Source organism: Brugia malayi, assembly GCF_000002995.4.
Source record: "Brugia malayi strain FR3 genome assembly, contig: Bm_v4_ChrX_scaffold_001, whole genome shotgun sequence".
Classification (NCBI taxonomy): Eukaryota; Metazoa; Nematoda; class Chromadorea; order Rhabditida; family Onchocercidae; genus Brugia; species Brugia malayi.
In genome coordinates, this window is record NW_025062479.1 from 1,915,043 (window position 1) to 1,931,181 (window position 16,139).

A 16,139-nucleotide genomic window follows, 5' to 3' on the forward strand; every position below is an offset into this window, starting at 1 on the left:
TTACGGAGCACTTCTGTTGTTCCTGTTCTCTTTTCATCATCTTGTTGAATCCTTTTCCGCCTTTCCTTTACCAATCATTCAGCTGTATTCCAACATTTTTGCCTATTAAGTGATAGAATGCTTTTTTAATTGCACTGCTTTAAATTTCATAAGTTAAACATATTTTGCACCTCCCTTTCTTTTCTATTTCTACTCCTTCATTGAGACATTTTCCGGTTTATAGTTGCTCTTCTATTAATGACACATTACAAGCTGTTTGTTTTTGGGTAACTTTACCCACTTCATTCAATTTTTACCTTCTTTTCTATTATCAATTTTTCTCTCATCCAATTCTCATCCTCTTCATCTTTTTTCCCTTCCTCATCATATTTTATAAATACCATATTATTTATTATATTTTACGTTGCAACCAAGTTACGGTGTCAATTACTGAAATGTCTATTTTCAAAATTAGAGCGACTAGTTGAATTAGAATTATTTAATTCGATTTAATCTAATTTAATTGATTGTTACCAACTATTACATTTGCTGTGCAATATGTTGTACCGGTTGTGGGCAGAACTTTGATGGTAACGTCTTATAGTAAAGAAATGCATCTGAGCTATAAAAATTACCCGTGAATTTAAAGCAGTACGGATCACGGTTATAAATTAAGAATATGCTATACATAGTTTTAGATATGAGCCAAATGAATCAGTAAAGCTCAGTGTAAATATGCACTTGAAACTCTTAATGATTTGAACTACCCGATTTAAACTCACTTAAGCTCAACACAATCCTATCACTTAAACAATTACCATGCTTCAACATTTTCATAAGGTAAGATTTTATGAGCAATTTCATCAAACGTAGATTTTTGAACAAAAATTAAGTGAGCTGGAGTAAACTTCAAACAACTTTACTTCTATTACAACCTCTTTGAAATACCCCAAAATTGTTTCTTTTTTTTTTTTTTTTTTTTTGGATAATAGAAATCTTTAAATAGTAATTTGAAATAAATGGAAAGAAAATTGTTAATTATTCCTGAATTTTGCTATTACTAATCATTTCTGGCAAAATTTAATAATTAAATTAAAATTTCGTCTGACTTATATATATGAGGATATTTTGAAATCAGTAATCTGTAGATATGTACATACATTTCCTAAATTAAATATATGATAGAAGATTATATTCTCTGTGACAGCGATAAATGTATCACTAGTTGAATTCATCTGATTTGTCATATAAATATGAAATGCAGCGTTGGCATTCACTGCTCATATATCAAAACGATCTCGTGCAATTAACGTATGATGTATACATATTGTGATGTCGATGAGATAACAAGTGTTGATAAGAATGACATGGTGTACTCGGTTCCTCTCTTCATGTACTGATTTATCATATAGCTTTGTCGTCGTCCATTTAATCGGTCATTTTCATTCATATATGAAGCTATCTTATTGAAATGAACAACTTTTGTTTTGTTTTGTTTGTTTTTTTCTAATCTTTATAGTTTAATTATTTGTGATATTTCTATGTAAATTAAATGATTGTTTCAGCTTTTAAAGTTTCCGAAGTTTAACTATTTTTTTTTTTTTTTTAGTGATAAATTATTTATATATATTTCAATAATAAATGCTGATAAGAATGACTGATCTGATAGCCTTTTATAATTCTACATATATATCCCCTTTTATAAATTTCACTAAGAAAATTCTGAAATTAATTAGACTGAAAAAGTTTTATCTGGAAATTTAATTAGTTATAAAAATATAAATTTTAAAATTTGTTAATAGTCTTAATTTATCATATTTTTTTTTTTTTTTAATCATAATTAATTATGATTGTAAGTTAAAAAAATGGCTTTTACTCTAATCATTTTATACTTATTGTTTTGCACTTTGCATTTACTTGATAAATAAATGTTCATGATAAAGTAGTGAAATTTTTGAGCTGTAATGGAAATAAAAGAAAAAGATAAGGCAACGCTCAGTGATCAATCTTACTGTTCTCATCAACAACAAATAAATAAAGAAGATGAGATCACTCAAGAGAAAAAACAACCCGTTGACAAAATGACACTTCTGCATCAAGCATTATCACAAGCTAGCGTTACACGGGCTAAACGTTGCAAGCAGGTATTTATCATTTCAGTTTCTTCATTTTGATTATAATATTTACAATGTTAGTTATCACTAAGTTCAATTATAGATTCGTATTTAAAGATAACGATATTGTTAATCTTAATCATCAAAGATATTTTTGCGTGATACCGTAATTCTTTAATGGTTATACGGCATAAACAAGATTAAAGGCAGCTCTAATAAATTGTCAAATTATTTTTATAACTATCTATGAAATTATTTTTGGAACAATCAATATTATCACTATCTACTTGCTATCACTACTACTGATTAATTTTTCCTTAAGAATTTTGACATTTTATAAAAAATGAGGCTACAAAATTCCTTCAAATTTTGTTCATTATAATTTCATTTTTTTTCTCAAATATTAAAATATTTATATATGTAAAACAAGAAAAAAATGTCAAACCAAAATAACATTGTTTAAAAGTGATAGAATATCAAGGTAATAATATACAATGAAAATGTTCAACAATTATTATTTAATGAAATTTAATGAAATGATCATAACTCAACAATTTTACATCAGATATTAGTATTGTTGTTTAAATTCGAATAAGAATCATTTCAGGAGAATAATAATTTGGCTATATAATTAAGTACGAATTTCTGCATAGTCGTCCTGAACACCTGATCTTCAGGAAAGGAGCCAGTTTTATGAGCTGTAATTTGTGGTTGTTTAACAATTTACTACGCCGTGAAGGGGTGTGCAACAAGAAGCGTTGTAGCATCGTTAGTAGTTGTACACTTCATTCTACTCTGAACCCCCGCCTCTCCCTCTCCCCGGCACTCCTCACCTTTTTCTCTTTCACATATCTCTTCCACTTCTGATCAGCAAACACCCACTTCATACTATTTCTAAACCACCCTCACCTCCATTAGAACCTCTATTGGCGGTACACTTTTATATCTTAAAATTGTTCTATGAAATGAGTGGATCAGCTCACAAATATACAGTTATCAAATAAATTCGTTCATTTTAAACCTTTTCTACTTTTCCATATCTTAAAATGAATTCTCTGAATTTTTTTAAAGGAATATTCCAATCTATTATTGCTAAATATTATTATTAAATTGATAAATACTGATAGTTTCGATTGTTTATTAATCCATTGCGTATGTGAAATATGTTGAAATTTCATGATAGATAAATATAACAAATGTTCGAAGTGTTCGATGCTAAAAGGATTATTCTTTACAAAATTTTTCAATTTGTTATTTTCAAAAATCCTTTACAAAACTTTTCAATTCGTTATTTCGAAAATTTATGAAGAATCAGTCCTAGTCAATCATTTAAATGATTAAAAGAATAAAACTTCTCCGATATATAACAGAACTTAATGATCCTTCTGAAATGATTAACCATATACTAAACATCTAAAAAGGTCAACTTAACCGCTTTATTTCAAGTGTCCTCAAAAATTTTCAAATATATATACGAATTATTATGAAACGATCTTCTGAAGTGTATGATGTTAATGAATAGATATGTTTCTATTAGGAATTATAAAAGATTATTAATGAAATTATTAACAATGATAATTAGGACAAAAATTGCTTAATAAAATTGATTTAATGGCTGAGTAATTCCTAATATTCCATATAACCCTCGTTTTTCTTCCATTTTTCTTTCTTTTCCTCCTCTCTTTTCCAGTTTTTATCTGATATTACCATAGTGATGTTATCACAAACGTTTATGTAAAAACTAGTTTTAAACAAATTTATAATTTATTCAACATGTAGGATTGCAAAATTATTATGACGAATACGTCAAATAATTGAAAATAATTCAAAGATGTGAAGCATAAGAAAAAGAACAAATGAAACTTATTAATCTTTGATATTATAAGTTCATTTTTCTAACAATTAAAAAGTGCAAGTCTTTTTTGTTTGCTTACAAGTGATTTGAAATAGATTGATAAAAAAAAACTAACTCAGAAATTTTCATTTATTTCAGCAACGATTAGCATTGTCCGAAATGAAAAAATGTGATAAAAGCAACCAATTGCAAGCCGAAAATCGCCTTTTTCAGTTCGTCTAATTTATTTGTCTAAGACATATTGCTTAAAATTTAAAATAGAATTACAAAAGTAAAGTAGAAAAAATTTATTTTCAGTTTGAAAAGTTTTTAATTTAATCTTTAAACCGAGATTTCTTATCATCTGGAAAATAACATTCAAATTTCTTCAGAATACGGGAAATATAACAATTTTTATTGAATGATTTCTCCTAATTTTCTGATTTCAAGTTTTTATGAAATCTAAACAATTCATGAGTCAAAAATTGATCATAAAAAAGACTTCCAGAATCTTCCAAATGTAATTATGATCTAACTTCATCTGTAGAAGTGATTTTGTGGGATGTATTTAAAATACAATAATTTATTACTACTACGAATACTTATGTTTCAGTTATTCACTTACATATTTTATGAACTACTAATGCAATAGTCCAAACTATAGATCATCGATTACTTTTTTAATTTAAACAATAATTACGTACCTTTCGGAGTTTAGTTAATTTCTTTTCTGATGCTCTCGAAATGTGGAAATGCAGAAAAAAAAAGAAAAGAAAGAGAAATCGATCGGTGACTGTTTTATAGCATATGTCGTATGTTAATTTATATTTATTGTGCATTTTCCATTTTCAGGTCAAGTAGCCCATCGGAAGAAACATTTAACGGAACTAGTGAATTTATGGAGGCGTGTTCATCGGCAATCAAAAATCACAAATTATTTCCCATTGTTGAAGTTAGCTTTTTGTATCAGAAGTTTAAATTATGAAATTTTTAAACAACAATAATGATAATAATGGCAACAATAATAATAATAACAATGACGATAATGATGGTAGTAATAATGATCATAAATGATGGTAATGATGATATTAAATAACAATAACAATGGTAATAGTAATGATAATAATAATAATAATGATAACAACGATAATATGATAATAATAATGACAGTAACAGTGATAATAATAATAATGGTAATAGTAATAACAATAGGAAAGAGATGTGAATTTCATCATATTGTTTCGGTTACTTTAGCTGATGTCGAGAAAGTGTGAAGTAGCAACACAGAATCTGTCGGAAGCATCATTTACTATGGATGACGTTTTTCAGGTTACTCCTTGTTGAGATTTATCAAAAATTTAAATGAACTTATTGGTAATTCAAATCAAATAACAATACAATGTTTTCCCTACCGATAATAGTAATAATAAGACTATACGCGTCTACATTATTTAATTGATAACGATCTTAAAAATTGTTTAGGTTTACCATAATCCTTCCATGATTTGCTTAATACTATACCACATAAATTATAATTACAAAAAAAAAAAAAAAAAAAAGTTTAAAACAAGCATATTTTGGCAAATGTAAAATACACAAAATATATATTTTACAATTTGTCTATTTTATAGCAACTGATGGAAATGGCGTCGAATGGTGATGAATCACTAGGAAGCAGTGAACTTGATGTATTTTTAATTAATTCAATAATCATGCTTCGTTTACACTTATTAGAATTGGAAAAAGTTGCCGAATTATGTGATGATTTCAAAACGAAATATTTGCGTAAGTTAATAGTTATTTGAAAATAACTTCAAATAACTATCAAATAACGATTCATTTAAAAAATGGCAGTAATAAATTCTTTGATTATGATAGTATTAAACTGCTAAGTGCATGATAATGTACAAATTTAATTATTAATTATCAATGATATTGAAATTATACAATATTATCGAGTTATTAATTTCCCTCAATTGTTAAAGTTTTAAATAAAAATATTGTAAAATTTTGTAAATGATTTCAAAAAAATTTTGTTCCTTTACATTAATTTTCTTTTCCTTCCAACTTGTGAAGGCGTTTAATGCTGAATTATAAATAAATTAGAATGCAAATATTTTTTGTTCTTTTTTACCACAATTATCAATTTTAGAAACGCTAAGGAAGAAAATAACACAGGAATCGATGATTGGATACTGTGGTGATAGCGATGATGAATTATGTAATTCATCACCTGAGCTTTCAGAACAGGTATGAAATATCAAAGATAAATTTAAGCATAAATGTTTCTCTTTTTTTTCAAAAGGAATTTTAGATTAAACCTGCAAAAAATTTGCGAAATGATATTAATAGTTTTGTGAAATGAAAATTATCAAGTTATCAAGGTTTTTTTTTCTTAATTTAAATTTATTATCATTTATGTGTGTGATTTCAGTCTAAGAATCGAACATCACAACAAACAGTTGCAATGATGTCTACATCAAAAGGAATGGTATGTATTTTAAAAAAAGAAAAAAAAAAGAAAAGCTTCTATGTTTTCAAAGTTTTCCTTTTTTCTCATCATTGTTAAGACTACGATAAATCTTAATTGTTTTTTTTTTCTTAGCTTTCGATACCACTTTGGAATGCAATAGCTTCACATTCATCATCAATGCACACTTCGTTATCCCAACAGAAAATTTCAGGATGTTGCACATCTTCTAACGTTTCAATTTCAGAGGTTTTTATTCACATATCAAATTTTCATTTTTATTTAATTGAAATTAATTTAAAAAAAAAAAGAAAAAAACTTTTTTTAAATCTCAAGTTTTACTCTTTTTTTTTCTACTTCCAGAAAAATGATGCACAAGAATCAGTTGAAGAAGACAGCTGTGATTCAAAACGAAAAGCGCAATTACCAGCAAAAGCTGTTGAATTGCTAAAAACTTGGCTATTTTTGCATTCATCTGTAAGATTACACTTCTTTAGATTAAATCAACTAAGATGAAATAAAATTTCATTATTTTTTCTTCTTCTTTCTCTTTTTTTTTTCTCTCTCTCTCACTTATTTCTTTCATTTTTGCTAAGAAACAATCAGTGTATGATATGATTAATTAATAAATTCACCAGATAATTCAGTGCAAATTGCAATCCTGAATGAAAATATTTGGATATTATCTCGACTCATTTTCTTTAGCATCCATATCCGAGTGAAAAAGAAAAAGCTGTGCTATCACGAGAAACCGGCTTACAAATGGTTCAAATCAACAACTGGTAAATTTCGAAGCAGAATGTTCGTTTCATAAAATGCACAATCTAATTCAAAATCTTAAATGCATATAAAAATCAATGTTTCATCATTAAGGATTTTTCCTGATTGTTTCATCTATTATTTAAGAAATGGAAAAACTAAATGATTAGTTATTACAGGTTTATCAATGCTCGTCGTAGGATATTGGTACAGTCAAAAGAAAGTCCTGATATAGATTTCATTCAGGAAACAAGTTCTAATACTGATTGCGCACTAATTCCAAAGAGAATACGTAGGTTAGTTGCTAATTTTTGCAAAGAATCTTAGAATTTTCATCCTGACTTAACAAAATACTTGATATTTAATCTCATAGTAATACTGTCTATTTTCATTGTCAAATTAAAAAAGGATGATAATAACAATGATGATGATGATAATAATAATAATAATAATAGTAATTAATGATAATAATAACGATAGTAACAATACTAGCATTAATAATAATAGTAATAGTGACAACAATACCAAAAATTAATAATAGTAATATTATCAATGATAATAATAGTAGCAATAGTGATAAATAATAATAGTAATAAAATAATAATAATCAGCATGTAACCTTGAAATATAGATGATTCGTTTTCCATTTCTCTTTTCTTCGTTTCTAACTTGAATTGAACATGCCTTTTAAAATGATTAGAATGAATGCTTAATTATTTCATCAAATATGGGTCATATCATATTAATTATTAAAGTAAATTTTCTCACTGAATAGAATCATCCTAGTTAATTAATGATTTCATTTTATTTTAATTAAATTGTATTGCTTTAAATCTGATAGTATCATATCTTTTTTCAGAATGCAACAGTGATGGAATTCAGAATGAAATCTGAACTGGTAATTATGGACAATTCTCTCTAAATCAATATGATTCGTACGTATAACATCGAATTTAAATTTCATTGTTGTATGTTTATTGCAATATATGAATATAGCTATAGTAACAGTGTCAATATTTTTCAATGAATTTGTCATAATGTTTTTCATTTTTTTGTTTTATTGATTGATTTGTGCATTAGCAAGGTGATATTATTATTATTATAAGAATTTGGAATTACTTCAAAAAATTGTTAATTTTTTTTTTTAAAAAAAGTGAATTCATAGATTAATTTTCTAATTATTTTATTTTTGTGCAATTATAGAAAATTTTCGTTTGAACAAAAAAAAAAATTACATGCTATTCTTTGAGTTTTTTTTGTTTTTATGTGCTTATTTATCCTTTTTTTACATTTTTCTTTTTATCAATATATTATTCCAATATTTTCCTCTTATTTCAAAACTTTAATTTTTGGGAATGAAAAAATTGAAATATTTTTATTTACCACATTGTTAAGTACTCGTCTTCTTCCTACTACTACTACTACTACTACCGCCACAAATAAATTTATGTTTGCAGTATTAAACAAAATTAAAAACACATGCATTTAAAAAAGGGACTAAAGTGAAATTAATTTTGTTTCTATTTTCCCAGTACATACCATTGTCTTCCTATTTCTCTCTATGAATACAAAGTGATCAAAATTTCCGATAACCTAAAAATGCATCAGTACATCGTACTGATTAATTGCCGATCAGTTACAAACCATATTGCTAAAATGAGATCAGATTTATTTAGCAAAAAGCAACAAGAAAAAAAATTTTTTGTAAAAGAGTAGAAACAACTTGACAATTATTAAGTTTACGAAATAAAATTATATTGCTAAAATGACAAGATTAATAGATGCAAAAGGGAGGATGAAAAGTGATAGATAGTAATAGTTTGAACTAACGATAAACTCAAAAAAATAATTCATTGAGATGATTGATGTCAATATATTGTTGGATCAATGTGATTAATGATTGACCACTTTAGATTGCTTTTCGAAAAATGATTTTAGCTGTTCAACTGAACCTAACTAAAATAAATTTCATAAATCATTAATAAGTTATTATTCAAATAATTTATATTTGAATAATACAGTATGTCAAATTGACAAACATTATCTATTCTATCTTGAAATGTAAACGAGAATTTGAAATTCTAGGTTAAGCAAGAGCGATATTTCACATTACACTATTAATAATAATAATAAGTCTCTTATTGTTGATTGATGTGGTAATTGATAATTAACAAATTGTTTTTACCTCTTCCACTGTTGGCATAAATGCATTGCTTTCATTATACATTTCTACTGCATTGAATTTAATATCAAATACTTCTTGTTCTTTCGAACATTTCTTTGTCATTTATTGCAACTAAAAGGAGAAAAAGCGAATGAAATCAACAAAATTAACTGAATAATGCATATTTACTTTTGATAATAAAAAGAAAAAAAAAGTTCGGCAGTAAATTTTTTTAATAAATTACTAATTCAAAAAAACTAACTTTTCTTTGCATCATTAACTGATACTATCTTTTCGAAATTGTTATGTGTGATTTTTTGATTACCATCAAAATTTTGTCTTCTTTGTGAAACCGAACATAACCTTATATAATTCTGCCCCGATGTTTTTGCATTAAATGATGATCTTTAATGTTTGTTTTCTTATTTTCTTCCATCTGACTTCTCTAAATAATTTAATATATCAATTATTTTTAATTTCATTCATCAAAAATAATGTAATTTTTGCAATATTTGGTCAATTAAAATTTAGTAAAGAAATAGAAGCATGGCATACTGCATTCCTGATTTCATTGGGATGATTTCAGTAATTAAAATATTGTAATTTTTGTTAAGTGATTTTTCCAATTAATAGTTGAGAATAAGCAATGGAAAGTTAATTTTTATGTTAACAAATGCTCAATTTAATTATTAGACACTCATGTTCAGGATTAAAAACAATGAGACAAAACGTTTTGCAAAATAATTTGGAGAGTTAATTTGCGAAAGACATGAAAAGCCTATAAAATTAAAATCATATTTAATTTCTGATAAGCTTGCAAATTTTAATTTATATTATTTAAAAAATAAATCATTTGAAAACCTTTTCCTCCATTAATAAATCGTATTTCGGCAACACCTTTGATCCATCTGCTTCATTATCTTTTGTCCACAATTTCACATACTGACAAACATTTCTGACCACACGAATTGAATTAAATTTTTCATTTTCTAAAAAACTTATTTAGTAATGTAAAAATATATATATTGTCATCAATAACTATTTTTATGCTTCGCGTTCTGCCATCAAGAATGCTCAGTGTTGTCAGGGTTAAATTTTTGTTATCTGTAAACTATATGCAGACTTAACTTTTAGTCCTTAACTTTTATATTTTTTATGTTCTCCTAAGACTTTTTCGATTGTTACGATCATTAAATTCTCATCTTGACATTCCCGAAAAAACATAAAACATTTTTTCCAAACTCATAATATTCAAAAACATGATGACCATTTTTATTAATGGATTATGATATAAATTGATTAAATTTATTTTTCCATCAATTAAATCTTTTTTTTTCGACTTTTCTATCTATTTTATATTATCTTCTAACCGTTCGAATGTTTCAATTGATAGATAATTTATCTAAAAATGAATTACAAACACTTCACGACAAGGTATTAAGCTTGATAGAAATTTTTTTTGATGAATTTTTTTAATTTATTCAAATACTACATCAATAATTTTATACTTTTTATTCTATTGGTAACAAATTGAAATCCTCGTATGCGTTTTCGTTTTAATTGATTTTATCATATTTCTTTTCCACATAAATTGGTACATTTTCAATATTTATCCTATATACATTTTTTTTTTAAATCTCAAATCTTATGAACAAATCCGCTGCCATATTAATTTATAATGTTGTTTAATCGATTATGATGTATTATATGATTGCTTATGTCGAAACTGCAATTATTTTACAGATTTGAGATATCTTTAGTAACTTCAAGGATTTAACACGATTTGCGAAAATTCCTGCTTGATATGATTTAACAAGTTATTTTAAAATTTTTACGTTTCATAAATTTCATATTTTTTGTTTTTTCCATTTTTGTCACTCAACTTTAATAGTTTATAATGGTTCTTTCAGCAATCAAAATTCAATTTATATTTGAGTAAGAGAATATTTTCAGGTTTACTATTCGCACATCGTATACATTCTTCTGGTAAACATAAAATTTTTAAAAATCTTTATCAAATGAATTATATGAATTTTTTTCTCAAATTAAACTGGTTTTACGGCTTTTTTTTTCAAACATTTTGATAAAAGTTTTAAAACGATTAATATCAAAAAAATTTCCTCTTTTGTTTTTTGTTTTGTTTCCTCTTTTTTATATTCATAAATTATTTTATAAGTTTTTTTTAGTTCATTTGTTATTCCCTTTTTTTCATTTATTTACAATCACTAAACTGGCTTAAAAAAATTCTTAAAGTTGGAGTTCAAAAGTCTGAAAATAATTCGAAACTTTATGAGCTTTTAAAAATTGCAATTTATTTGCTTCGACCCAATTTTGATCTTTTTTCACAAATTTTGGAATCAGCCATTTTTTCCTTTTTTTTTAATAGGCATATCAGCAGATGTTTATTATCATAATCTTTCTCTTTTTCTGATTTTTTAAATAATTAATGTTTATTTAATTTTAATGTGTCGAGAAAATTAATCAATCGTGTGAAGTATAAAAAACTTTTTAGAACTTTAGAACATCAAATAGCTTTCATATATTTCATTTAATCTCACTTACCTTTATAGTTGGGAAACTTCATAAACTAACCTTATTTTCACTCATTATTATATTTTTCGTTGCTATAAGAATGGCTACTTGTCTTCAGATTCAAAAAAATATTATTCGTTTTTATCAATAAATCTTCTGAGTTACACTGACAGCAAGCTTTTTTTTGAAAACTTTTTAAATTATCAAATAATTTGTGGAAAGCCTAACTTGTCAATTACTTATTCACAAAAATGTAATTACTTACTAAAAAAATAATTTATGATCCAATTTTAGCAATTTATAATTTTTGTAAAATATTTTTAAAAAATAATCGCATTTCTTAATTTTACCACTTAATTGTTCAAGAGAAACAGTGTTACGAGATGAATTAGCATTAGACTTTGATGAATTACCTTAAAGTACTAACAGGTCTAAGTAATAAAAGTAATGCTAATTAAATTGAGTAAAAAGGTTTGGATTTTATTATCATTATTCATCAGTATTCGATAAGGTTAGTAACAAAGAGACGCATCAAAATAAATGATTGAAATAATTTTATTTGTTTGAAAACTTCGGAAATATGTTTTAAAAAAATGAAATTTTTAAAATTTGCGTTAAATTAAATCAGTAATCTACATTTAAAGATAAAGTTGGGTGGCTTTTTCCTTTTTGTATTATTTTCGTTAGATTGTTTCGTTGCTTTTTTGGATTTATTCGCAGATATTTCATTCATTAATTTGATTGATTTAAATTTTTGCTTAATCCAAAAAATGTTTCCGGTACATATGGAAATTTATAAATTATTTCAAGCATAGATCTGGAAAAAAATTTTTGCCAATAAGCGTTGATTTTTTCATACGGTATGACACCGTATACTGTAGAATTCTTATGGTACAATTTTGGACTAATTTTTATATGGTATAATATTGTATAATTCATACCGTATAATTCATACTTCGTACTATATAATTTCCATAGTGATAATCTATGTAATCACTGGGCTGTTGTGGCAGTTTCAATGAAATCATTGGAAATGTTATCATAGTGCTTGATTAGCATGTTTGATTAGCAATGCTTTGCTGTAGTATCTTCCAACCTATTTTTAAAGGTATGGTGTTTGAATTCTCTGTTTTCAGTATTTTTTTCAACTTGATTATGCTGAAATACGAAATAATTTAACTAAATGATTTCATCAAATTTTTTAAACTTACATAGAAGGAACTTTTTTTCCGAAAAACATCAGGTTAAAATAGTTATGGCTATCATTTCAATTCATCAAAAGTAAAAGAAATTATCGAAAAAATTGACAGAAAAGAAAACAACCATAAAATTTATTACTTAAACTAATCTAAATGATTATTCTCAGTCTTAATCTGAATTGGATAATTTTTTTAACCAAAATTTTATTTTGCGTGGGATAAATTGTACAAAATCTGGTATTAATTATGTTTCAAATAAATAAATGTTAATTCTCAGCATAACCATGCTATAGATTATTGGCGAAATACTTTTTATTTACAGTATTAGACATTTTTTTTTTCAAATGAATCATCATAAGCAAGTTTTCTTAATCAAAGCATCACTAATTTCGGCTTCTAAACTAATTTGTTGATAATTGAAATCGTTATCGATTTTTCGAAAAATTCTTCGTAAATTGATCAGCTTATAAATGTTAGGAACAATTATAAAATTTCCATTGCAATAATTACAAAATAAAAAACGGTTAAAATTAAATTTTTATATTTCACAAATCATTGTATCCGTTCTCCCGTTATCTCGAATATCAATGATTATTAGATAATCTGAAGTATAATCGTTTGAAAAAACATTGAATTAGATGAAATAACTTGTCCTATCTTGTTCATTAAAAGGCCAGAAATTTTTTGTATTCCCACCAATTGAATATATTATCAATAGCTAATTGTGCCGAACAGTGGATTAATCTTTGGTGATTGCTGTTAATTAATATTCAATGTATTACTTAATATTTAATTAAAAATTTGCAAGAAATAGATAGTAATAATAATATTAATAATAACAATAATAATGGAATATAATAATAATAATTAATGATCGACTTTGATACGATTCAATCCTACACCAATGTATTTCTAACAGTGGCACATGATACATCAATTATGAATTTCTTCTAATTTCTTACAAACCTTGTCATTGTCACCATTTTATTATATTTGTTGGAGTTTTATATCCTATCTATCATATAGTACGATTCTTTTTCTTTTTGTTAAAGTTCAAAGAAGAATAATTGTCTTTTTTAAAAATTGATTTATTCTTTTTTCTTTCCTTAGAATAGCAGTTTATCATCTTAATTTTATCTCTTTTTATTTATATTTTTTGGAGTTTTATATTTTTAATTATTCATTTCTTTCAATTTTTGCCTTTTTCTTAAATTTAGCTATTCCAATTATTTCTGTTATACTTATTATTATACGTCAGTATGTGAGTTTTCTTCATTCTTTTAAGTTTCACTTCATATTCTTTTTTTTTTTTTTTCAAATGTTAATATCAATCAGTTTTTCATCATATGATAAAATTAAAATTCCATTTTAAAAGTCTTAATCGTTAATATAATCACTAATTAATCATTTTTTATCTTTTAATCTTGTAATAATTGGAAAAAATTCCCAGCTAAGAAATTGTATGCTTATTTATTATAAGCTAAGTTCCTAATTTAAATCAATTATATCCTTAGTGCTATCATATTTAACAATTATTTACTTGATTTTTTTTTAAATTTAGCAAAGTGTTGTGTCATCTATTCATTATTCGTTATGTGCATTAACTGACTCAATATATATTTCATTTCATGAAAATCACAGACTAAAAAAGTTAAAAATTCATTTGTTTACAATATTGCTACTATAAATTCTGAAGAAATTTATTAATAATGCATAGAATGTGTATTAAAAATATTACCTAAATTCTATAACTGCATTGTTGAAAAAGAAACTGACTGGAAAAAGCTAAAAAACCTTTTATCTGCCTTATAATTTTTTACATCAATCATTTGAATTAACCATTTTTTTTTTTTTTTTTTGATCACATTAATTAATATAGGAATATTTTTATCAAATCAAGTGAAAGAATACTTATATGTCATCTAAACTCTATTGGTATTCACCAAAAAATGGCTGTTAAATGCACAGTATATCAATTGGTAATTAATTTTAGCATATATATATTTAAATATCTTTTAAAAAAATCAAAAAATATTTAAGTGTAATACAATATTTTAACCATTGATGGAAATATTCGTGTTTATTTTATACTATTTTATGGAATAATTTCTTTAAAATATTGCAATTCTTTACGAATGAAAAAAATAAAAATAAAAATAGAATTAGGTATTTCTGCAAAAATTACTTTCGTAGTTAATCGATTTTCCATTCTTTATTTTAAATATTCATGTTATTTTCTTCAATTAAAAAAAAAGAAAAAGATTCATTTCATTTATTTGCATAAAAATTTATGCTTGCAGTATTATTTTAGACTAATACAATTAGTAGTAATTCTATAATATTTGAGAAAAATTCAATTAATAAATTAATAGTTGTATTCGTCACTACTTAGTGAAAAATTATGGTTTTTTGATAGCTTTCTTGTATTAATTAATACACTAAATGTCAATTTCTAAATGATATATATATATATATATATATATATGTGTGTGAGAGAAGGAGGCACAGAGAAAGGAAGAGAGAGACAGAGAGAGAGAGAAAGAGGGAAGGAGAGAAATATTTTAACAGAATTTTACATCATGGATTAATTGGAATTACAGGACAGAATATTTATAGATAATTTTAGCTAAAACAGATGGATTTTTGAAATTTACAATACAGAATACAATAATTGATTTTTAATGTTTAAACCTAATAAAATTTTTATCATTTATAAAAAATATCAGTGAGTTAAAGGAATATATTCCTAGTAAGAAATTAGGGATTAAAAAGTTTATTTATATTTTAAAACTATAATAACTGAATTTGCTTTCCTTATTTACTTTACAAAATTCATATCGTCACACTAAAAGGAAAAAGAATGCATTCTAAAATGGCGAAGATAGTTGTTAAGCAAATAGAAAGAGAAATTTTTGTTGATAAAATGTGATAAGTGAGGTACCTTTTGTGTTGCACACTGTGCATTTGATGAGAATTTTACAGGTGGCAAATAGAGGGTGCTGCAAATACCTGACTGAGTAGATCTGAAAAATGTTAAATTTTAATTAATAATTAGGAAAAAACCAGTTTATTTTTGCTGAATTAAGAA

At 25.1% G+C, this 16,139-nt stretch overlaps 1 protein-coding gene across 2 annotated transcripts; it reads left to right on the plus strand.

The window, feature by feature from the left end:
• Positions 1 to 1,943: 1,943 nt before the first annotated feature.
• Bma-psa-3 (Uncharacterized protein) lies at positions 1,944 to 8,050 on the plus strand (the record flags this gene model as incomplete). 2 transcript variants are annotated; one of them, XM_043073280.1, is made up of 12 exons in its annotated part: positions 1,944 to 2,123; positions 4,087 to 4,160; positions 4,780 to 4,879; positions 5,182 to 5,256; positions 5,559 to 5,712; positions 6,080 to 6,177; positions 6,362 to 6,418; positions 6,533 to 6,646; positions 6,761 to 6,874; positions 7,103 to 7,179; positions 7,336 to 7,448; positions 8,016 to 8,050. In XM_043073280.1, 12 exons carry the CDS (start codon positions 1,944 to 1,946, stop codon positions 8,048 to 8,050), a joined length of 1,191 nt encoding a protein of 396 aa, XP_042929214.1. The 2 variants fall into 2 exon arrangements, with proteins under 2 accessions (XP_042929214.1, XP_042929215.1); XM_043073281.1 differs by having other exon boundaries at positions 7,336 to 7,452; positions 8,016 to 8,028.
• Positions 8,051 to 16,139: the final 8,089 nt, after the last annotated feature.